Raw genomic sequence first — 25,423 nt, 5'->3', positions numbered from 1 at the left:
AAACGATAAAAGCTTTATTTTCTGTATAGTAAGTTTATCATACAAATTCCATTACTGCCTGCATAGGATCAGTGCCTCTCCGTGTCTAACATGAAGAAGCAGTGAAAATGGTTATATTATCAAAATTAAGTGAGGATATTGTGACATTTGTTGTAAAAAAATTTTTTTTTTATAATTCAAATTAAGTACTATACATGTGGGCACAAATGTGAGAGCTGTTTTTATCTTTTTTCTCTGGAACATTCAGATTGACGTCATCATCAGTCTAAAATAACCTGCCACTGGCCAAGGTGGTAAATTAGCTCAACACTGTAAACTGCAACACATAACTGTGCTGCTTGCAAAATGCCTTGTGCAATGCATGGCTTACAAGTGAGTTGCAGCTGTTTGCACTAAGATAGATTCCATGCAGTACTTAGAAAAAAGCAAGTGAGCAAATGTATAAACATATTTTTGTTAATAATATGCAAAAACTGCATGGCTTAGAAACTGCTTAAAAACTGACTTTCAGCTGTTATTATTGACAAAAAATTAACAATGACAAACACTTCCAAGAGAACTCAGAATTGAACAAGCTAGTCAGCAAATACATAAACAAAAAAGACAAACAAAAATCAAGAGATTTGGGGTGTATCATCAAACACTCATCAGTCATCTTGGAGATGAAAACAAAATGTTACTTTCAAATATTGCAATCAAGCCATCACTGTAAATATCTCCCTTTTCCAGCAAGCAGTGTGACTGACTTGTGAAGGACCACTGGCCTTGAAAAAAGAAACATCTTGTTTTAATTTCTTGTTGCTGCCCAGTGACCGGGATGACTGCTAGCACTTCCAAACTTTTCACCTGCAAACGTTTCACCAGACAGATCTGGGAGTGAGTTCACACCTCCAGTCACCTAACATGAAATGATGGGATCTGGCCAGTTCTGGATGTTCTGTTCTTCATGTGTCACCCAAACCAATCCATTCCTGATCCAACCACCAAGTATCTCATTAGCCTATTTCAACTCTCACACACAGAGAAATAACAGACAATCCTACCCAGAAAATACTGATTTTTTAAAAGACAGAAAAGGAAGAAAAATTCAAAAGCCTGACACCCTGAGACTAAAAGCTAGACAACAACGCAGTAGAGAAAGATGACCGCTACCATCTGTAGAGAAAGCCAAAGAAGTGACCCCTGCATCGTGGTCTCAAAGCAAGGCACCTAGTTACTCAAACACCACAATGCCACATCAAAAATATCAAAAGCCAAACCAGCTTTTTCAGAAAAGACCAGGCAAATACAACACAATAGCAGACATATAGAGGATTATGCCAACCACCAGTGAGATCATACAGGCTAAAATGCATAAGTGCAGTTTTAAAGCAGACACAGTAAAGTGTACAAGTTTAGACACTGAACAGCATGCAGATCATTACTTATTAAAAACAAACAGCATCAATCAAAAATAGCTTGACCAACTATTTTAACAACCACAAGAAAATATCAAAGATGAGGGGAAAAGTCCCTATATGACACAGGCCAACCCTTTTCAGTCACTGGAATAGTTTCACACTGTGTCTATGATCAACACTGATGTGGTGTTGAATTAAAAGCTAAGTCCTTAAAACAAAACATGCTCACATCTTGCAGTGATGTCTATTGCCTATGACAATCACAGATGGACTCAATTATTCATTGTTTATTCTGGAATGAAAGCAGACATGCCTATGTGGCTTTAACAAGCTATCAAAATCACCAAAACTACAAAGGACCCAATGAGGTCTATGACAATATTAAATTCAGTTTTCAGCAGGGTTACTCAAGTGATCTGTATTCTATAACAGAGCATAGATGGATAAGTATGCACATTTCACTTGCGAATACGTATCCCAACTTCTAAATAAACGCATTTCTGTTCAAACAGTGCTACAAATCATTGCTTTAGCCTTTCAACGTTGGCAAAAAAACAGCAGTTCATTGTCGGCTACCTTGCCAGCAATAAACCACCAGTTTCGCAATCCCTGAAACTGACTTATCAATATCTGCCTTTTGTAGATGACCCTTTTGGAAAAAATTTCACCAAGTTTTTTTTTGTTTTTTGTTTTGTGTGTGTGTGTGCGTGTTGTTTCTGACAAAGTTCTTCTTTTCCACAAAAATGCAATGAAGTAATGTACCATTAAGTTTATCTGTCAACTGAACTCTGGAAAGAAAATTAATCAAATTCACTGTAAAGTAACAGACATGACACACCTGAAAGTAAACCACAAACATGGTGGAATTCAACAGAAACACAGCAAGATATAAATCCACAATCAAAACTGTAATCATAAAAGCTTCATCACACAGTATCAAACAAACCAACAAATGAAAGAAAGAAATCAGAACAAAAAGGAGAACTGAAAGTGTAAGATAACACCATAAAACTTACAATCAAACATTCGGGGATTTCATACAAAGTAGACTGGTTTACCACAACTCTCATTACATGCTGTGAATGTTTTTCATACACAATGACTGGTTTACACAGACATACTACTGTGCAAGGATTACTACTTAAGTCTCTGAGCACAAAAATTTAAACTGATATTTGATTACATTCCTGGACTGTTGTAACTGAAGGTTTATATGGGGAAACTGCACACACGATGGCAGTGCCTTGCAGCATCTGTGACCTAAAAACATCAACACAAACAAATGGAACAAAACAAACATTCATGTATTTTAAAAAAAACAGAGGGGAAAAATACAAACAATACATATATATGATAAACATATTTTTGCTTCTTGTGGTAAAAGTCTTTCTCATAAATATGACTTTGATAGTAAGTATTTTCATTATTTCTATACTTTTTATATTGAAAGAAACATATCAAAATAGTGAATACTAAAAAATCATAAATAAATCATTCACTGTCTAAAATATCAGTAAATTTCATAAACTGCATGGGTACAATATGCATTATATGTCTAAAATATCAGTACGGATGTGGGTATGCTTTATATATCAGATAAGTATGTCTTACATTATCAATACAGTTTGGGACTTTCTTCTTTAAAGCCAAATGCAACAGAAAATGACTAGATTTTCCGGAGACAGAAACTGACCGCTAAAAATAGGAAAACAAATTGGATAGCACAATGTGACTGAGCAATAAAACATGTGGTAACAGTACTATGACAATAAAATAAAGAAAAAAAAAGACGCATACAAACATGGAAACAGCACTGACCACTACAAAAAGCAAGAACAAAAAACATAAGTTGCATGCATTACACTGGTACAATATGAATCATGCTGGGTACTGAGAACACAAATTTCAGCAAGTGTATGCAATAATACTTTCCATTTCTCTGTTGAGAACCTGAACTCTGACCACCTGCACTTTCTGCACATAGCTATGGCCAGTCCTTACCCACAAGTAGTCACCAAGTGATGTTCATATTGTGGGGAGCAACAAGGGAAGGTTTTTAACTGGAGCAGCAACTGAATAAAAATTGGTATTAATAAACATATTTCCATCAGGAAAACAAAAAGATGTAAATTGGACAGAAGACCATATATACATTTGTAAGTTATAGGGAGGATGTTTATGATAACTCTGTCAGCAAGAACCGAGTTATGGATGGATGGTATTGTTTAGTGTTTTGATGTACACAACACAACACACAAAATGAGCTCTTTGTTGACATGTGTGGTTCACAAGTTTTCAATCCTCTAGCAATGGCTAACTCAATCAGGTGACTTATCTCAATCATCTGGCCAACCTAATGCTTGTGATCTGAATTAATATATAACATTGTTCTTCTTCAACTTTTACACTGTTATAACCTCTACCCTTCCACCACAAGAGATTTTCTGCAGTAATCTGTTTCACAATATTGAAATGAATCCAAATCATGCTAAATTGTTACTCACACCCGATCTTTGCACTGGGTATGCACAAATGAGATTCTGGGCACTGGGGCTAGCACCATAATCTGGAATGTATGTGAAGTAAGTGCGAGTCCAGTCCTTTATTCAAAATGTGCTACTTTCAGTGTATGGCTGCTCACCACAATTATGCCTGTCTCTCAAATTACCTCTGACATGACTTGAGCACACTCCTGAGACACAAATGTATAAATGCTGGCACAGGCAATTGCATTTACAATAACATAATGAGCAGCATTAGCAGCAAAAGTAACAGATCTTTTATTTCATTTAATTGCATACCAGTATGAAAATAATACGCAAAATGATCAAGGTAAACAGTGGTTTGAAAATAAAGTGTATATTTATAAACACGTTTTCTAAATATTTCTGTAACTACCGTTACAATTTAACAAAAAAATAAATAATGCATCTCTTGGAATCAAGACTACTGAAGCAGAAAAGATTTCTACATACATGCAGTGTATGTGACACATAATGCACATATACATCCATGCATGTGGAGACAAAGAAATGCCCATTAATAAGTGCACATGTGCACACACACAAAACAAGAAAAATGGCAAGTGCCACATGGGGAAACCAGGGCCTTGCAATATGCTCCAAAAGTAAAATTTCAGATTATCAAAATTAATTTCAATGTTGTTTTTTTTCAACCACCACCCCTTCCCCCCTCCCACCATGCCCCCCACCCCCCAAAAAATCAAACCTGTTGATTCTTATATAAGGAAACAGTGTGTCAATGAGTGTGACTGTGTGTGATGTGCATGAATGTATGAGCATGCATGAATGTGTGTGCTAGAGTGTGTGTGAGTACCGGATATGTGTTTGTGTGTGTATGTGAGTGTGTGCATGCAAGTAGGCATTCATGCGAGGGTGTGACTGCATGTGTGTTTCACCCACAGGCAGAATCAACAATACACCCCAATTCAGCAGTTCACAAAACAGTGAAGCAATGGCTAAACTCCAGCACATGGACAAGCATTCAAAGAGCCTCATAACACTAACACCACACTTTCATATGAAACAAAACCCAACAGCAGCTAAACAAAAACTTTGGTTCCACCATTTGGCCTGCTCTCACAACTGCACAGATAAAAATGTCCAGCTGCTCTGTTCATTTTTCATGACAAGCAGAGACTGCTTCAAAGAAAAATAAACAAATTTACTGTCCAACCAATAATAAAAATCCCTTTTCATTTTCGGGTGCACTTGTAACCTCCTGTGAATTTGAAATCTCACTGCACTAGTTCTGCACTCACTGAAAGTTCTCACAGTCATGGTAATCAGAATTTTGACTAACAGCGATAACCAGAGACAAGGGTGAGAGAATCAGGTCAAATGCAAGACCATTCCACAAAAACTGGCAATCTTTGTCAGCACAACCATGTCCGTGAGTAGGTGTACATATATCATTTGGACATGAAAACATCTAAAACTGAAATAGAGAAGAAAAAAAAAACTGAGAGAACCACAGGCCTGAAAGATTATGTCAAATGTGCTACTGACAGCCATTTCCACTTACATTCCTAAGTGGGAATAAAAACAGAGAAGCAGCAGACCTGAACCAACAATGACTCAGAGTTCTCTTTACAGATTGTTTTTAAACAGACAGCCAAACTGTATCATGTGTGAACCATGTCTCTTTCATGAGGAACATTCCTACGCATGCTTTGCAGATCTGAAATCATCCTTCTGATATGGTATTGGTACAGGTAAATCAAGACACAATAGGGCACAGAAATCTTTTTAAAGAATTTAAAAAACCAGCTTGACACACCCCCTTGGCCCGTGGTGGGAGGCACAACTGACAGTTCATGCACTACACGAAGAGTGCAAATGTCTTAAAAAAAAAATGGAATGAATACATCTCAGTAGCTACCACAATCAGTATATATATATATATATATGTGTGTGAGTGTGTGTGTGTGATTTTCTTTCTTTTTTTTCAGCAGCAGCATGAGGTACTTCTGTAAATCTCTTATCATTGGACGGATAATAGATGCATACCATGAATAAAACAACAAGTTTTTGACAACATTTATCAATAAACTCTTCTTACTTGTAAGGCATTAAGATTTTTTTAATTTTTAATCCGCAGTGAGCCGAATATGTGCTTCAACCCACTGAAAGATCAGCAGACACATACAAACTTGGGAAAAATGACCAACCCCCTCCCACCTCCCAAAAACAAACAGCAAAAAAACACACACACACATACCATCCACTTATCCTCTTGAAGGTGTGATAACACAGTTGTTACCCACAGAGAGACAGTTTGAACATTCTCACCTTGCCTCGAAGGTAAAAGCAAACAAACAACTATGATGAACAGATTTACCTCAGTACAGTGGTAGTGTAAAACGAAACTGACCATGGCACAGGTGTGAGAAAGGAGGAAAACATATCAGAGTCAATCTCAAGAAAGCTTTCTATGAAACATCCAAAGTGTGTAAAGAACTGTGGATTATATTCAGCTGGGGACTTGGACATGTGTGACAATTAAAGCACCTTTAAAATATTATAGCTGGTTAATTGTAGCAAATGGAACAAGAAAATGGAACAAGATGAATTTTTTTTAAAGCCTGAATATGTGAACACATTCTAAATTTGTCAAATTAAAATGTGTGGGAGAAAGGGGAGGAAATTAGCTGTTTGACCTTTAAGAAACTGCAACACACACTTATAACAAATCAATATAAATCATGGAATCATCCAAATACAAAAGCACTTTTTATCACACTGTATTCATTAAGATTGTCCATATTAACTGTTGTAAGAAAATCACACAAAAAATAAAGCAACCACCAAACAGGTAACAATTCATCTAATACATCAACAATCAAAAAAAGTTACACTTCATGCAAGATAGGAAAAAACTTGAGCAGAAATCAATATATAAATTCAGATAAAAATGGTGTTATCACAATCCACTGATTTTATCACTAATGGACCCTCAAACCAGAATGGAAAAAAAAATCCATGAAAACAGAAATGTTCAGGAAGGGTGCAAGATAATTCTGCCACTGGCAAGAGCAGCTCACTCCTTCCTATCCTCCAGCATCTTCAGGACAGTGGCACACCCTTCCTGGGCGTTTTTCAGCGCTTCCTCGATCTCAGCCCTTACCTTCAACAATCCAAACAGCACTTTACATTATATTTCACTACTTCCGTTGTAAGATAGCTTACTTGTAACCATGTATGTCTTCCTTCACTCCTTCGATTCTCATGTCTCCAACAACCAACTTCTAGTTTTATTCCCCATCCTCATCCCAACAGTCAACAATTTGTTTGAGCTATTTTCAAGTTCACTTCGATTTTTTCCCCCTTTCAAAATTGCAACTTATCGCTCCACCCCAATCCCAATACACATACACACACTGCACAAGTATTCGCTATCTCACACATGAATATGTTGACTTCATAAACAAAATTACATAAAATGAAGCATCTATGAATACCTATCAACTGCATTAAAGATCACACTTTCATTTTTTGGTTATTTTATGATTTCAGAACTTAGCTGAGTTAAATAAACTCACATACACGTATTCGAAATTACACATGCACACACAAATTCACACAAACATCTTGAGACATGGAGAAATCTACCTTGGTTTTGAAATCTTCATCTTTCACATCTTTCAGATTGGTGAGGACGTTGTAGTATGCTCCCCACACACCTGTTTCCAGAACTCGAGCCCCAACCTAGCAAACACCGCAGTTCATATGTCAATCATACACATGCATAACTGCAACAGTAAACAACATAAATTCATCCCTCTTTTGAAATTGAGGCCAAAGTTATAACAACTTTCAAGTTTGAGTGATTCCAAACAATCACTGACATAAGCCAAAATTCTGAAAAAGATTGTTGATGAGTCAACGAGAGTCAATGAGATTTAATAGCACCAATGTTAAACAAACAAACAAAATACAGGAAATTGTTGTGATGTGGTTCATTTATTCATCCTTGTGTGCTGCTGCAATTTACACAAAAGTAGAATACATGCGTGTTGTTGTATCTCTGAGAGTGTCTGTGTGTGTGCACTCTTGTTTGTACATGTGAAGCATGCTCCCATTTGTAAACACATTTGTGAGCATGCACACACAGTGCATATGTGCATGCATGTGTGCATGCGTGAATGAGTACCTGCAGGTCAGATTTGCAGTTGATATTGCCGACGGTAGAGAGTTCCTTCATTACGGGCCACAAAGTGCTGACAACACGCGCCACACATAGCGGGATCTGGACTGCCGTCAGCAGGCCACTCTCCATGGCTTTCTCACGACTGGAACAACAATAACCTTCCATTATTATTCATACAGGGAAACCAGATGATGATAATTCTGATCTTGTTCACAAATATAATTAATAAAAACAATGCACAAAAGATTTGTCATAACCTGGACCGCAGGAATTTCAACAACAAAAAAGAAAAGGGGGTCTGACAACGAAAACAGTTTTCTTACAATTCTTTTCATTTAAATACAAAAAAAGTCCTTAGCTATGTAATGACGCTAACATACAGCAGACACATTTCTATGAAGGAGAACCAGTCAGAGTTATAGGGAAAAATCAATAACAAGAAACATGTGTTCCAAAGTTTAACAACAGTTCAACACAAATGTGAACTGTAATTTTTACCTGTATCATTCAAACCTCTCGCAACTGACAGAGCATCACACAGTAGTGATCATTCAGAGTAGGTAACTGATAACAGCTGCTGAAGAAACAGAAGAGGAGGAAAGGCGAGAAAGAAGAAACATACAGCAGCACTCACAGTTTAATTTCTTCTTCAGTGTCCTGTGGGAGCTTGCTGGCCAACTGGAACACACCACAGAATATAAACATCACCACATGTATATGATCTAGAAAAGACACCACTGGAACATCATCTCTTTATGTCCCATCCAGATCTTCACAGAATATAAACATGGCAATATGTGTGGAAAAGACACTACTAAAACACCATCTCTATGTCAAACCAAAATTTTCACAGAATATAAATATGACTATATGAAAAAGAAAAAAAACGTCATTAATAAACACCACTTCTTCACATCCAACCAGGATCTTCACAAAGAAAAACAACATAGCTGCATGAAAAGAAAATATAACACTAAAACACCATCTATTCTATCACACTAAGATTTTCACAGAATATAAAAAGACCAGATGCAAATAACTGAGCTCAACATTACTTCAATGACCAGAACAGAACAAAGAACACAGCTCACCATATAACTCAGTGACCAGAACAGAGCAGATACAAAAAACACGGCTCACCTTAACTCAGTGACCAGAAAAGAACAAAGAACACACAGCTCACCATATACCTCAGTGACCAGAACAGGGCTAAACAAAGAACACAGCTCACAATGTAACTAAGTGACCGAAACAGGAGATACAAAGAACACAGCTCACAATGTAATTGCTGATTGTCACAGAATATAAACAGGCCAGATACAAAGAACAGAACTCATTAACTCAATGACTAGAATAGAAAAAAGAATACAGTTCACCATATAACTGTGACCAGAACAGAGCTAAACAAAGAATACAGCTCAACATATAACTCAGTGACTGGAAAAGAGCAGGTACAAAGAACACATCTTACTGTGTACTAGCTGGTTTTCACAGAATATAAACAGACTAGATACAAAGAACAAAGCTCACCAAATAACTTGGTGACCAGAGCAGAGCAGATACAAAGAACGCAGCTCACCATATAACTCAGTGACCTGAAAAGATCAGGTACAAAGAACACAGCTCACTATATAACTCAGTGACCAGAACAGACCAGATACAAAGAACACAGCTCACCATATAACTCAGTGACCAGAACAGACCAGGTACAAAGAACACAGCTCACCATATAACTCAGTGACCAGAAAAGACCAGATACAAAGAACACAGCTCACCATATAACTCAGTGACCAGAACAGACCAGATACAAAGAACACAGCTCACCATATAACTCAGTGACCAGAAAAGACCAGATACAAAGAACACAGCTCACCATATAACTCAGTGACCACAACAGAACTAGACAAAGAACACAGCTCACCATATAACTCAGTGACCAGAACAGAACAAACAACACAGCTCACTATATAACTCAGTGACCAGAACAGAGCTAAACAAAGAACACAGCTCCTCATATAACTCTGTGACCAGAACAGTTAAACAAAGAACACAACTCACCATATAACTCAGTGACCAGAACAGAGCTAAATAAAGAACACAGCTCACCATATAACTCAGTGACCAGAACAAAACAAAGAACACAGCTCACCATATAACTTAGTGACCAGAACAGAGCTAAACAAAGAACACAGCTCACCATATAACTCAGTGACCAGACCAGAACAAAGTACACATCTCACCATTTAGCTCAGGGACCACAACAGAGCTAAACAAAGAACACAGCTCACCATATAACTCATTGACTAGAACAGAGCTGATACAAAGAACACAGCTCACCATATAACTCAGTGGCCAGAACAGAGATAAACAACGAACATCTCACAATATAACTCAGTGACCTGAACAGAGCTGATAGAAAGAACACAGCTCATCATATAACTAAGTGACCAGAAGAGAGCATATATTCTCTAAACAAAGAACAGCTGACAGTATAACTCAATGACCAGAATAGAACAAAGAACACAGCTCATTACTCAGAGACCAGAAAAGAGCAGATACAAAGAACATAGCTTATCATATCTTAGTAACCTTCTTAGAACAGAGCAGATACAAAGAACACCGCTCACTATTTAACTGCTTTCCATATAACTCAGTGACCAGAACAGCAGATACAAAGAACACATCTCACCATGTACTCGCTGAAGGCAGCAGCATCAGCATCCACAAAGGGGATGAGATCCTTCATGGCTTTGTACAGTGGGGGGATCAGTTCCCTCATCTTGCCGTCCAGGCTGTAGAACTTGCGGTTCCCATACGTCATGAACCCCACCATGGAGCCCAGGGCTGCCCCCTGTCCACAAACACCACCATGTAAGTGTGTGTGTGTGTGTGTGTGTGTGTGTGTGTGTGTGTGTGTCTGTGTGTGCTTGTGTGTGTGTGTGTGTTTGTGTGCGCACGCCGATTTCTGAATGCGCGTAACTGGTTGTGGTCCCAAGTCTTGAGAAGCTATAATTTTAAGTCCATAGCTTCATCATGTAATACAGAAGAGTTCAGAAAACAACGCTTTTCATGCCCGAGCACCTTTGCAACTCACTGACATTGTCCAATAAAACCAATTATATTGAAAGGATGATAGATAAGCCAAACAAACACAATTCCGAAATCCAACAATCCCTCAAAGCAGTTACCATGGCAGAGCAGAGAGCGGCGACAGAGCCTCCACCTGGGGAGGGGGATCTGGATCCTACAGTCAGCACAAAGTCCTTCAGGTCCATGCTGGCCAGGGGTCCGTCCTGCTCCGTGTGGATCATGTACCTGTCCACATCACACACCTTCAGTGCACCTGTCCACACCTCACACAGTGTACCTGTCCACAACACGCACCTATAATGTGCCTGTCCAAAACAATGTATCTGTCCACACCTCACGCTTACAGTGTACCTGTTCACAACACACACCAACAGTACACCTGTCCACACCTCACACAGTGCCCGCAACACACACCTACAATGTACCTATCTACAACACACACCTACAATGCACTTGTCCACACTTCACACAGTGCACCTGTCCATAGCACACACATGACACAATTTATGCACACCAACACACACAGTTACATACACATGACACAAACACTGGGGGCAGAACAAACACTCCATGCACACCAACACTCACACAAACAAGGACCCAGCTCCATGACACACAGACCCTATTCTCCATCACACCAATTCACACACAAAAACCACAAGGACCTATGTCCATATGACACAAGCACAGCACTCTATACTCTATACACATCAACACACATATATACCACACAGACACTACCACATGTCACATACCACATGGACCTTCACATGAAACAAACACAGCATTATATCCTCTATGCACACACACATGCACATGCACACGCAAACACATGCTAATGCAGTGTTAGACTTGCTACATACTCTATGATTCTTTCCTTTGGACTGAAGGCTCCCAGTGAATTCAACCCCAATTTGTTGATGACCTGTATCAAAACAAAAAACAAAAACAAAAAAGTTTTTTTTGTTTTTTTTAATGATCAGTAAAGATTCTGTCAAGAAAACGTTACCCAATCAAAGATAATGACAAATTGTTTCATTTTAACTTATTCTTCTTTCAGTTCCATCAGATTTAATTCACATGAACAAAAGTAAATATATTTACAAAATATCAGTTTAGTGACTTACTGAGTGATAAGTTTAATATATTTACTGCCCCCCAAACACACACACATCCATCTGATACTTCTGACTGACCACCCAGTTTGTGGTTCTCTTTGACACAGCCATTCAAACCTGGGCTTCTGACATGTTAAAAATCTTGTGGGTTTCAGAGACTCTTTTACCATAATTCAATGAGGTCCCAGACTACCTTTAGGGTGTCACTCTAATGCTGCATATTCTTACAAAATCTGCACTGCAACACATAAGTGTCCAGGTTTTGGGACAAGAAGTGGTGAAAGGAAACAACTCTTCTTTGTTGCAGACAGCCTTGACCTGAGATGAAGATTCTGAAACACAATTCTCTCTTCTTTTTATATGTGCATACCAGAAATTTCTCCAGTGTCCAATAGACCCGCTCAAAGAACATAATTTGCGTGCTTCCTATTTTCAAAACATCAGGACCGCACATCTATGCATTTTCATAAGCCCATCAAACAAAGAGATGCAAGCATGCACACACACACACATGCACAAACACACATCCATCTGACAATGCTGACTGACCAGCCTCAGTTTCTGGTCCTCCTCCAGAATAAAGAGGTTGTCTTCCTTCATGAAGAACTCGGCAGCATCCATCAGCGCTTTCAGGGGCACAATGCCCACAATCTGTGACCCCACCACTGCCAGGTTCAACTCCTGCACACAGTTCCATGGACCTTGTCACTTATGACTCCTTTCATTTCTAACATGAGCAAACTACTGGCTTCTAAAAAAATGTTAAGGACCTGCCATCGCTTGTGTAAAGTTAATGACCCACCTCATAACAGGACCCCTTCAATTTTCATAAAAGCATGTTAAAAATATCAAGTGACTGATTCAAATTATGCAGGCTGCATCTGAACTACCACCAATGGCCCTTCACAAAATACACAAACGGCTGTTTTAGCCACATGTGCACCATGAACATCTTGAAAAATGCATTTGAAAAACTGATGTTTCAGCCAAAAATTACAGTGGTTTATCATTGATAGCTGTGATTAGAAAATGGAAGAGCATATAAAATAAAAAAAAGTACCTTTGGTTATGAGCGGTGCTCATTAAGCTGGCAACATACACAACTTTTTTTTTTCCAAAAATTCAGCAACATTTCACCATGCACAAAAGAAGAAAACTGTCAGAGTTCCCAAGTGGTCCTTAACTGTTTCTGAACCCTTTATTTATCTATGCATCGTTGCTTTATAGACCAGCCAACTGCAAAGGGCATTTTCAGGACTGAAAACAGAACGAATCAAGTAAAATACACAGATCCTTGTGGTACTCAATGTTACTATGTGTGTATGCTTGTATGTCATTCTGTGTGTGTGTGTGTGTGTGTGTGTGTGTGTGTGTGTGTGTGTGTGTTATACTCTGTATATTGTCAAGATGAAATGAATCTTAAAACTTAAGGTCTAGAATAATGAAAGCAGCACCAGCTCTATTTTACTACTGAAGTCTTTAAATATCTTTAGATGATTGGAGTATTTTGTCTTGCAAATGAATCTGTACATGTGACCTTAGTAAATTCATGTTGTCATCTTTGGTCAGATCAGTATGATCTGTATCAAACTGTGCTCTTTGGAGTTCCCATACTGGAATAAGTGATACTGCAGACCTTTCAGCACTACAAAGGGTTTTATTCAAGCTGGAATCTGTTATAATATTTGATGTGTATGATCCTAATGTGGTATGAGAAGCTATAAATCTACCTCTCTTTGAAAAATGAGATCATATTTGAAAGTTATGTTTAATTGTAAATCATTTTTAACAGTTAAGCTTCTCATGACAAATTTATTACATGCTGGTTCCACTTTTATCCTCTAATGGTAATACCCTCGTTGCACTGTATCAAAGTATGTTTTCATACTTAAACCAAGTGCAAGTTTATATGCTCTGCAGTCTATGCTCTGTGTGTGTGTGTGTATGTGTGTGTGTGTGTGTGCATGTGCGTGTGTGTGTGTGTGTATGTGTGAGTGTGTTACCAATGGCATTGGCTATGTCCTTCTAATTAGTGTAAATATGCATTTATGACACTATTCAGGGGAAAACTTTTCAAAACATATATACTATGTGGAGAATGAATCAATGACTGTTCTTTTGTGCATAACTTTACAAACCATGTTTGAAAACTTTCCTCAATGAAAAACAAAATAGTGTGTTCACACAAAAACATGCATGTATGCATACACACACATACAGACTAAACAAAAAAGGACAGCTGGAAGATGAAAGCCCTGACCTCTGCCTTTTTCAAACAGGCCTGGTAAGCGGTGTGCATACCAGTCACCTCATAGTCGGTCAAGTTCAAAGACACCTGTGCCATATTGGCTTCCTCCAGGTACCAGCCAATGCCTTGCACCTTGGGCAGGCGTGTGGGCTGAAAAAGAGCCAGCAGGTAAATGTGTCAGCTATGACATAAAAAAAAACAACTGACAATAAAGCAAATAAATATGTCAGCTGTCATGTAAAAATACAGAAACAAAGCCAAGAGGTAAACATGAAAGCTACAGTATCTATACGCGAAAGATGATACAAACACTGAAAGAGAAACAGTGCCAAATGGAGTTAACTATAGTATTTACACACAAAATGCCAACAGGTTAATGTGTCAGCTTTTGCATGCAAACAGTGAAAGTGAAACAATGCCTACAGGTAAATGTGTTTGCAGTATTCATACATAAAAAGTCAACAGGTTTGTTAGCTATGAAACAAACAATGCAAAAACAAATAAACATGGATATGTGATAACAGGAATCTGAAAACTACAGAATCTCACAACCACACACACTTGCACAGTCCCACCCGCTTCCCCATTTTCCTACAAAGATGATGTATGAAAGCACACAGACACACAAAGACACACAATCTCCAAACTTCACAAATGATATCATGCACACACACAAACACACACACTCTCTCTCTCCAAACAACGCAGAAGAGCACCTTTTCTGGGCCCTGTTCACGAATGTTGAGTGCAATGTGGTGTGCCTGTTCCTTGGTTCCTAGCAAGTTCACGTTGTAGGCAATCAGGAATTTGCGGGCCCCCACTGCAGTGGCACCCCATGGAGGTATAAACTCTGCTGGCCCAAAGTCTGGCTTCCACTCAGGGTCTTGCAACTGTTCATCAACATAAACATGTGTAATGGCAGATAAAAACAGAGATAAAATACATTTGAGAATGCAAACAAATAAGCAACCCATCTGCTTGCTTTTATCTAAGTAATAAATACCTACATCAGATTCAGAGTTGATGCACACAGTGGTTCTCACACACACACACACACACACACACACACACACACACACACACACACACATACATGCACATGTGATGCACTGCACAAGGACACATATACACTTCTATATATACACTTCTATATAGAATAACACAACACTACCACATACAAAGAGATGCACAGACATTATGCCCTTAGACAAACTTGACACAAACACACACACACCCACAGGTTGAAGTCCCCATCTACACACAACACATGAATATATCTCAATTACCAGTTTATTTCTCATACTGTCCTCATCAAGTTCTCATCATAAACACTTCATCAAATTCTGTTCACACAATTTCTGCTGAACACAATGAAAGACAAAAAAAAACATAAGAAAACAAAAGAGGGACAGACCTTTTCTGGCAGTCCTTCATATTCCCCTGATCGCACGCTGGGCAATGCTTTTCGCTTCTCTTCCATAGCCGCCTCTCCATACAGGTACACTGAAACACACCCCTGGTCTCAATTTCATCAGTATCTAGGTATATACATCTCATAAGAAACTCTAGGAAGATCTTGTACTGTCGAGCTCTCCCTCAAGTTTCTTACCACTCTCATGGTTTACAAAAGCATAAACATATGAAGAAAGTGATGACTGATGAAATAAACAAAAACTAACTTTACTAAGGTTTAAAACATGATTCACAGCAGCTGACAATAAACCCTTTGAAGCACAGAAAATGAAATTGTATATGATATTATATGACACTGTATTGTATTGTTTTATATTATATCATATTATATCATATTTCATTACATTAAATCATATCATAGATATACTACACACACACACACACACACACACACACAGAGGCACGCATGCCTAACCCAACAAAAAAACACACTTCTCAACAAAATCATCTGCCTAACCCAACAAACTTACAAAGCATGACAAAAATTGAAAACACAATACCTGGCACCCCCAGCTCAATGGAAAGCCGTTCAGCGAACTCTTTGGCGATTGCCACACAGTCCTCCATGGTCGTGTTCTGGACAGGAATAAAGGGGCACACGTCCATGGCCCCCATCCTTGGGTGCTCACCTACACAAACACCAAAGGCACAAAACATTGTTTACAGGATCCCCTTTTGTTTGGTTGGTTGTTGTTTTTGGTTGGTTTTTTTTGGGGGGGGTGGGGGGGTTGTAATTTCTATCTTTTCGGCAGATATCCATCATTCAATGCTGTTTCTCTTAACAACTAGCTGCCACATTCAGGCTTGGCATGATCAAGCTCCTAGCCCCAGTAATCCATAAACAGTGTGCTGTATTAGGAAGATAGGACCACACAGTTTAAGCTTCATGGATGCACATTTGGAAATGGTCAAATTTCCTGGCCAAACAATGCAGATGGCTGTATCCAGCAAGCCTGGTTGATGCCAGGAAGGAAATAAAGCAGAGAGTACAGCCTTGTCATGTTGTCCTACACCTAAATGGACCTCCATAGCAGTCTTGTCATTGTCCTGATGATCACTCATCATCAGAGGGGTACATATGAACTACCCAACTGTGTGGCCTTTCATGTCATGGTGACATCAGTTTCAATTTCCTCTCCATGTCATTGCTTGTGGCGATATCCCACATATATTTTTGGTGTCAGCAGGTTTGCAGTGCTCTGTCGAAGGAGGGTCATGGTGGTGGTCTCCATTCACAGGGAGACACTCAGTCTCAATCCCCAACTAACTGATCATTGTAGTCAGTATAGGGCTTAGTACCAATAGTAGGCAGTGTCCTGTGTGTGATGAATCAGAACAGGCACAAGTGAACACAACTGAAGTGACTAAGCAGCAGCAGTACAGGGTTTCCTTTGGTGTGTGGTCTCCTAGCAACCTATTTTTGATAGCCCTATGTAGACTTCCCACAGTGGGATTGGCACTACAGAAAACAAACCCAAGTGCTGCTGTGTATGGGGGACTCAGGATGAGCGGTGTGGGAGTAATACTACCAAAACAGATCAGATAATGGGGCAGCAAATTTTTTTTTTCCTTTTAAAGTTCAATATGGATGAATCTCCACTGATCTCTCAACTGCTGAACTAACTGCGACTGCTCCTATTACTGCTGCTGCTATTCCTGCAACCACTAAACCAACAAATAGCTCTTGTCCGATGGATAGCTGTTAGCAGTTGTGCAAAGTCTATGCAACATTGCAAGACAGTCTGTTGTATCAAACTGATATTAGCTCTGTACAACAACACTGACAATTCCATGGTACCGATGCAGCAGCCAGTGACCTGTTAGAAAGTTCAAACACAAATCTCCTCTGATAAATATGTTCAAACACTGTCAAGACAAAAGCATGGAAGAGTTTCTTTCTTATACATCAAATTATCAGACTCTCCAATATATACCGGGGCATATATGAATGTCCGTGTTCTCATTAAGCATCTAACACATGCAATGACTCACGCAAGTCAAGAGGCTGTCCATGTATCATGCTGGCAAAGGACCAAGAGCAGACTACAGCTCTGCACTAAGGGCAAACAAAGAACCGTCTGTATTAAATGTAGTGATGTTTACAGCAATTTATCATTTAATGTTGTTTAACAGGTGCCCCGGCACAATTGTTAACAGTTCTCATACAAAGTATGAAATGTATTTGAATCCATACACACTAAAGCCTGAAATTTAAAAAAAAAATCTTATAAAAAGACTATAACTGGAGTAATAAGCATTTTTCCCAGTGTGAAAAGCATATCACTGGAGAACAATATCAAGAGAGGGGGAGAAAGACACACAGAGAGAGTATATGTATGTGCGTGTGCACGCATGTACATGTGTGCAAGTATGCAAGTGTGGACAAGGATGTGATAATAACGTGCTTTGCACTGATTACTACTGTTCTATCACTATCAGCCTGATGGAAATGATTCTGACCTGACATAAGGCAAGGAACATTTTGAAATAGCCATAATGCTTGCGTGAAACATGCTCTGGTGCTGCATGTTATGTATTATACAGTTGTATTGTCATGCATGTGTGTGTGTATGCTAAGTGTGTGTGTAAGAGTCCCAGTGTGTGTGTGAGTGTATCTATGTACTTTGTGTGTCTGCTCAGAAATGGTTCTGGACAATTGTACTGTCTCAATATGGAATCATGATTGAAAGCCAGTTTTAAAAATAAAAAAATACACAAAAAACACAAAAAAACACAAGACTTACGCTTGGACATAATCACTAATCACAAATAATGACCCCATATGTTTTTTCACTCTAAAATGACTGGTCCTTTATCATCTCTCTCCAAAGAAGGGTATAATCTGGGATGCAAGCGCCCAAACCTACCCTGATGCGCCCTCATATCGATGAGTTGAAAAGCGGCTCTTGCTGCACTCATGGCTCCCTCCATGACAGCCTCTGGGGTTCCCACAAAGGTGTACACAGTGCGATTGGTGGACAGACCAGGGTCTACATCCAGCAGGCTACAGCCATCTGTGTGGGCGATGGCATTGGCGATGGATTCTATCACCTACATCAGTACATCACTACATGTCAAATCATTGTAAAAAGTAAATAAATATAAATGAATAAGTGTACTACACTTCAGACACACATGCATTTCTGTCAGTGTGTCTAAGTTACTTCTAAGTGTGTCATATTCCACCAAGTCTAAAATAACAATGTTAAAAAGGGGGTAGTAGTGGTGGGGGTAGGGGTTGAGTAGGGGTAGGTGTAGAAGGTGAAGAGGCAGAGTAGGATAACAGCAGAGGATAGGTGCACAATCCACTCTCTCCTCGTACCACAGCAGGGTCTTTTATTCTCTGCAGATCACTGCATGGAAAGAGATAGTATCAGTGTGAACAGCAATCAGCAAGTGATGCATAAAATTAAGTTCAGTCTTTTTCAAAAGACCAATAATGCATCTAAGCATGCTTCCATACTGACATGTGGCAAATGCATCACATAATATGCAGGCACTCCACCAATAAACTAGAAAAAATCTTTTCTTTTTTCGTTTCTTTTTTCCAATTTTCCAGTTGTCTTCATTCCATGCTATGACTAACATGCCAAGATTTTTAGTTATCTTAAGTTAAGATGCAGTGACACTGTTTCTGCAAAGCTTTGCACTAAGTCATAATCTCAGTTGGACCAAATCTAGGGCAATTTCACAATCTAAATAGGTGACACATTTTTGTTAAGAATGGACAGGAGTGGGTAAGCCCATATAGACTACCTTGCCAACCTAAAACCAGATGTCAGAAGCTGTTCCAATACATAATAATAATATCAATAACAAGAAAGGCAAGGCCTTCAAGACTCACTTGTGATACACTTTAAAAAAAAAATCCAAGCTTTTTATGTATTGAGTATAATGCATTTACTGTTATATTTATATTTTTTGTATTCTCTAAACTTGGCACTTTGATCTGATTTTCGACTCAACAAAAGATCTGTCATTATTATCATTTTTTGTTCAAACAGGAACTTCCTTTGCTAAGCATGGAAGTTTTATTTATTGCAAACGTTTTGGTGGAGACATTAAAACAAGGGAAATTACTCTGCTGGGGAACTTAGTTTGCTTTAAACTGATGTTTCTCATCTTAAACATTACATTTTGAAATTATACTCAATACATAAAAAGCTTGGATTTTTTTTAAAAAGTGCATCACAAGTGAGTCTTGAAGGCCTTGCCTCTCTTGTTTCAAAATGTAATGTTTAAGATGAGAAAGATCAGTTTAAAGCAAATTAACTCCACTAGCATTACAGAGTAATTTCCCTTTTTTAGTATCTGCATCAAAACGTTTGCAAAATAAATAAAACTTCCATGCTTAGGAAAAGAAGTTCCTGTTTGAACAAAAAATGATAATAATGACTGCTCTAGCTGTTGGGTCAGAATATCAGATCAAAGTGCCAAGTTTAGAGAATACAAAAAATATAAATATAACAGTAAATGCAGTTTGCATATAATTAGGCTTCATTCTTTATTTTTTTGTGCCCATCCCAGAGGCGCAATATTGCTTTAAACAAGATGACTGGAAAGAACTGAATTTTTGACTCACTTGTGTAAACAAGTGAGTCTATGTTTTAACCCGGTGTTCGGTTGTCTGTGTGTGTGTGTGTGTGTGTCTGTGTGTCCGTGGTAAACTTTAACATTGACATTTTCTCTGCAACTACTTTGTCAGTTGACACCAAATTTGGCATAAAAATAGAAAAAAAAATTTTTGTGCCCATCCCAGAGGCGCAATATTGCTTTAAACAAGATGACTGGAAAGAACTGAATTTTTCCTATTTTTATGCCAAATTTGGTGTCAACTGACAAAGTAGTTGCAGAGAAAATGTCAATGTTAAAGTTTACCACGGACACACAGACACACACACACACACAGACAACCGAACACCGGGTTAAAACATAGACTCACTTGTTTACACAAGTGAGTCAATAAAACCCTTATAACTTCAAACATGTGAATATGTCAAGTGCTTCTAGTTCTGTGAGTTCATGTGCAACAAATGTGTATATGATACAGAGTTTGCCCTACATTTCCCCCCAGTCTAAATGTGTGTGTGTGTGTGTGTGTGTGTGTGTGTGTTCGTATACATGTGCATGTGAGAACTGAGAATGCGTATATGCATCTGTGTGTGTGTGTGTGTGTGTGTGTGTGTGTGTGTGTGTGTGTGTGTGTGTGTGTGTGTGTGTGTGTGTGTGTGTGTGTGTGTGTGTGTGTGTGAATGTGTGTGTATATACATGTGTGTGTGCAAAACTTCAAGCAACCGGCAGTCACTTTTTTTTCAAATCTGAAAAATCAAAGGTGAATTTTTATATATATAGCTTTATACTGCTAATACAATTCTGACAGACAGCAGGATCCCAAAGATGCTTTTGTATGGCCAGCTGAAGGAAGGCCACCGCGAACTTGGATGACCCTGCAAGCGCTTCAAGGACACCTTGAAGACAAACCTCAAAGCCTGTGACACAGACATTGCTTCCAGGGAAACTGATGCCCTTGACGCTCTCACTGGAGGATGCTGTGCTTTAATGGCATAAAGACATTTGAAAACTAGAGAACACTGGCCATTAAGTAGAAGCGTGAGCGAAGGAAGCAGGGCTCAACTTCTGGAGACGTTTTCCCTTGCAACACATGTGGGAAGTGCTGCGCATCCAGAATCGGCCTCTTCTCCCATATGAGGACACACACCGACAGATAAGCCTGCCTGCCTAATCATCCGTTGGTCCGATGGGAGACTCCATCATCACAATTCTATAATATTCTCTAATAACAAAATGGCCGAACAGTGAGTTCAATGCAAGTTTTGGCATTTTTCACATTTTCTACATATTTTGTATCCTTCACAAGTTTGAAGTATGTAACTTATATATATGGGTAGATGTATACAAATATATACTATCTCCATTCTCTATGAACTTGATGAAGACATAAATTTTCCAATGCATAATCTAGTTTATGCAGTGGAATCATATATTCTATCTACTTGTGGAAACATGAAATGACCCCATGTGCACCACTCATGACAGAATTTCAGACAACAGGTATGTTAAGTTGTTGTACATAGTACTACATTAGTACATACTGTATTGGTCACATAAAGGGAAGAACAGCAAGAATTGTATATCACAGATGGTATTCTCATGATAAAATCTAAATGTTATCCCAAGAGACATTATTTTCTCCTAAGTGAAATTTCTTTCATTTTCACTTTTTAACTTTTAGTCTAACTCTAAGAGAAAAAAAAACAGAATGAAAAAGAAAAAGGTAATTTAGTAACCAGTAGAAGTCTATTCTGAAAATCAATGTGACTGCCATCAAAAGGTATTTACTTCACTTGCCTGTGCTGCATACTTATGATACTATCAAGGTCTTCAGTCTTGGACATCATGTTTAGGCTGACTGATGTTTTCTGGTGCTGCTGCCTGTTGGTTAGCAACACATTAGCATTCCCTGTTATCTAGTGATAGCTGTTGACGACAGCTTTACAAACATAATGTTCCACTCAATCTTAAAAAGGCAAATCACGAATAAATCAAATAATAACATTTATAAATCCATTACATTATTTTAACGTCTGCTTCTTGCGCAACTTGATTTAGTAAATTTGATACACAAATTTTCCCATGAATAGCTGCAGCGTTTTGAGTTAACACAAAGTGTCTTCTTTCTTCTGCGTTGTGGATCAGTGGCAGAGGCTACACTATCTGTGGTTGTCATGATAAGGCATGAACCGGCACAGACCCTTGCTAAGGCCAGCCACGACCGGTTTTCAAAGACATTCAAGAACTGAACAGTTTGAAGCAGATTTGTATCAAAACCCACAGACTTATTTCGAAAACAAAACCAAAAAAAACACAACCAATGTAGCTTTTCGCGCAACAAAATAAAACTTGAATGTTCATTATAACCAACCTCTTTGTTTCTTCCTTCAGAAAAGTTTGGAACGCATTCGATTATTCGTGGCATTTTGAAAAATAATTCTTCAGAGCGCAGACTTCTCTCGTCTTGCACACGGAATTTTCCCTTCAGTCAGCGGAAGAAAACGTCATCACGCTTTGAGTACCTCCCTTGGCGATTTTGATGACACATCGATTTGTGTGATATACGTAAACACAGCGACCTGAAAGCAGGATGCTTGCGTTCATATGAGGGTTTTCCATCCTGCGTCGGCATTCTAGTATCTGCTTCGATTTATTTTCTGTTGCACGCTACAGTTTGTGATTACAGCACTACCACGCCTGAGGTAAATCACTTTTGTGATGTTCTCGTTTCTAAGTAATTTGGAATCATGAGGTGTGCGTGCGTTTGTGTGGTCACTCTGACGATGGTGGCGATCAGTGACACACCGTGACATCCATAAATCGGACAGTCGTTGATTAGATCCCGAACACTCCGAGGATTGCAACAGATCAGGTCAACTGTGGTCAGAATAATTCTTTTTCATCATATAATAAGTAATCAGATTACAGGTACATATACGTCAGTACTGTGAATTTCAAGGAAGTGTGAAATGTAAGCTTTGTATTTCAGCGCGTCGGTAAAGTTACACCGCCCCTATTTATGGTGAATTTCAACGCAGTCTGCACACACACGCTTGTATACCCACACCAGCACATCTACATAAATTGCACACACACACACACACACACACACACACACACACACACACGATTGCAGTATGAATTTACAAAACATTTTGCAAATGTAAGAGGGCTCATGTATGCATACATACATTGATACATGTGTACATGCCCTACACACTCATGATCAGATTAAGCAGAATGATACAGCCATGTACACATCATGTGAAGGGGTGTTGAGCAATGATTATGAAGGGGCACATGTAATGCACAGCACTTGAGGATTGACATTCCCTCTCTCTCTCTCTCTCTCTCTCTCTCTCTCTCTCTCTCTCTCTCTCTCTCTGTCTCACACACACACACACACATATGTATACAAATAGCAGAGCGCACACACACACACACACACACACACACAATTCCGGTATAAATTTACAAAACATTTTACAAATGTAAAAGGGCTCATGTATGCATACATACACTGATACATGCACATGTGTACATGCCCTACACACTCAGGATCAGATTTCAGATTAAGCTGAATGATACAGCCATGCACACAGCATGAGAAGGGGTGTTGAGCAATTATTATGAAGGGGCACACTTAATGCACAGCACTTGAGGATTGACATTCTCTCTCTCTCTCTCTCTCTCTCTCTCTCTCTCTCTCTCTCTCTCTCTCTCTCTCACACACACACACACACACACACACACATTATTTATTTATTTATTTATTTCATCACATTTGATTTTGAAAGAAAGTTATTTTCTTTGAACAAAGAGATGAATGGATACTAATTCAGCATATTTAGAATACAGTCAGCACTCTGTTCTCCTTTTTCTGTATTTGATTGAAACTCTTCTCTTGTCAAATATGTTCTGAATTTTCATGTTCTTATTTTCTTCAGTGTTTCATTGCTTTCTTTAAGTTTAACTAGTTAAAGTTTAACCATTTCCTTAATTATGTAATTTCTGTTAAAAGGTTTTGATTCAGTCTTCTTCAGTTCTTTTTCTTCTCTCCACTCTCTCTTCTTCTATCTCTATTGTCAACAAGTGAAGAACTATACCATCAGTTGGTTTCTCATTTGTAATTGTTTATGATTATGATTATATGAATAATAGAATATGATAAAATATTGAAACTTAAATTTAATTACACATACTTAACCGTGACCCAACTGAAAATATTGAAACTGAAAATTAAGTTATTTAGCTAATTTTTGTGGGGGATTTTTTTTTTCAAAGTAAAAGGAAACTTCATGCAGCTGTAATCTTCAGTGTTTTGTTGTTGTTGTTTTGTTTGTTTATGTTTGTTTTTTGTTATTTTGTTGTTTTTTGTTTACATTGTTATTTTTTTCTTTTGATTTTTTATTTTAAATGAGGAAGAAAGAGGGAGTGGACAAAGGAATTAAATGAAGAAATCAAACATTGAGATTAAAGCTCTAGAAAAAGAAAATTATCAAAGAAATATCAAACTCAAAGATTGGTAATGTTCAAACTAAGATACACTATGGATTTGTTTTTGTGGTGCTTTGGGGGAGAGGAGTGGGGGTGGTTGAATGTCCTTACTAATTTGTTTTGAATAACTTCAATAAGGATCATTTATGACATTTTCAATTTTGAAGGTACATTGGAACAATGGCAGATAGATTTTTGTATTCATGACAACATGTTTATGGTAGTCGTGGTTGTCATGTTATTCTGTGAGTGTGAAATCATATTTCTCTTCATGCCAGTATACATGTATGGCTGGTAGGTGCTCTGAATGTTAATAGTTCAGAAATGTAGATCATACTGTAGCAAGTGGTTAGGTC

At 38.4% G+C, this 25,423-nt stretch overlaps 2 protein-coding genes across 3 annotated transcripts in view; one reads left to right on the top strand and one right to left on the bottom strand.

Moving 5' to 3' along the window:
• LOC143293731 (formimidoyltransferase-cyclodeaminase-like) lies at positions 1-23,092 on the bottom strand. The gene is made up of 14 exons (XM_076604934.1): positions 22,942-23,092; positions 18,866-19,049; positions 16,499-16,627; positions 15,940-16,028; positions 15,242-15,415; positions 14,538-14,675; positions 12,827-12,958; positions 12,023-12,084; positions 11,258-11,384; positions 10,759-10,920; positions 8,704-8,747; positions 8,073-8,211; positions 7,532-7,627; positions 1-7,046 (listed from the first exon to the last, which is right to left on the bottom strand). Exons 1-14 carry the CDS (start codon positions 22,993-22,995, stop codon positions 6,960-6,962), a joined length of 1,617 nt encoding a protein of 538 aa, XP_076461049.1. The 5' UTR covers positions 22,996-23,092; the 3' UTR covers positions 1-6,959.
• Positions 23,093-23,137: 45 nt separating this feature from the next.
• The window catches only part of LOC143293729 (zinc finger MYND domain-containing protein 11-like), a 47,661-nt gene continuing 45,375 nt past the window's right edge, over positions 23,138-25,423 (top strand). Inside the window, exon 1 of one of the 2 annotated variants that reach the window (XM_076604933.1) lies at positions 23,138-23,272. The gene's annotated coding sequence lies outside the window, so the exon portion shown is untranslated. The remainder of the gene's footprint in view (positions 23,273-25,423) is intronic. The other variant, XM_076604932.1, reaches the window with a different exon arrangement.

The sequence above is a fragment of the Babylonia areolata genome, chromosome 19, assembly GCF_041734735.1.
Source record: "Babylonia areolata isolate BAREFJ2019XMU chromosome 19, ASM4173473v1, whole genome shotgun sequence".
NCBI lineage: Eukaryota > Metazoa > Mollusca > Gastropoda > Neogastropoda > Buccinidae > Babylonia > Babylonia areolata.
The sequence above is the reverse complement of the archived record's forward strand: the minus strand, read 5'-3'. Positions and strand labels throughout refer to the sequence as shown.

Coding starts and splice junctions, on each gene's coding strand:
- LOC143293731 (XM_076604934.1), bottom strand. CDS start 22,995: ATGCCACGAATAATCGAATGCGTTCCAAACTTTTCTGAAGGAAGAAAC. Junction 11,385..12,022: donor CCAAAGGAAAGAATCATAGA/GTATGTAGCAAG, acceptor TGATGTGGACAG/GTACATGATCCACACGGAGC. Junction 7,628..8,072: donor ACTGCAAATCTGACCTGCAG/GTACTCATTCAC, acceptor GGTGTTTGCTAG/GTTGGGGCTCGAGTTCTGGA.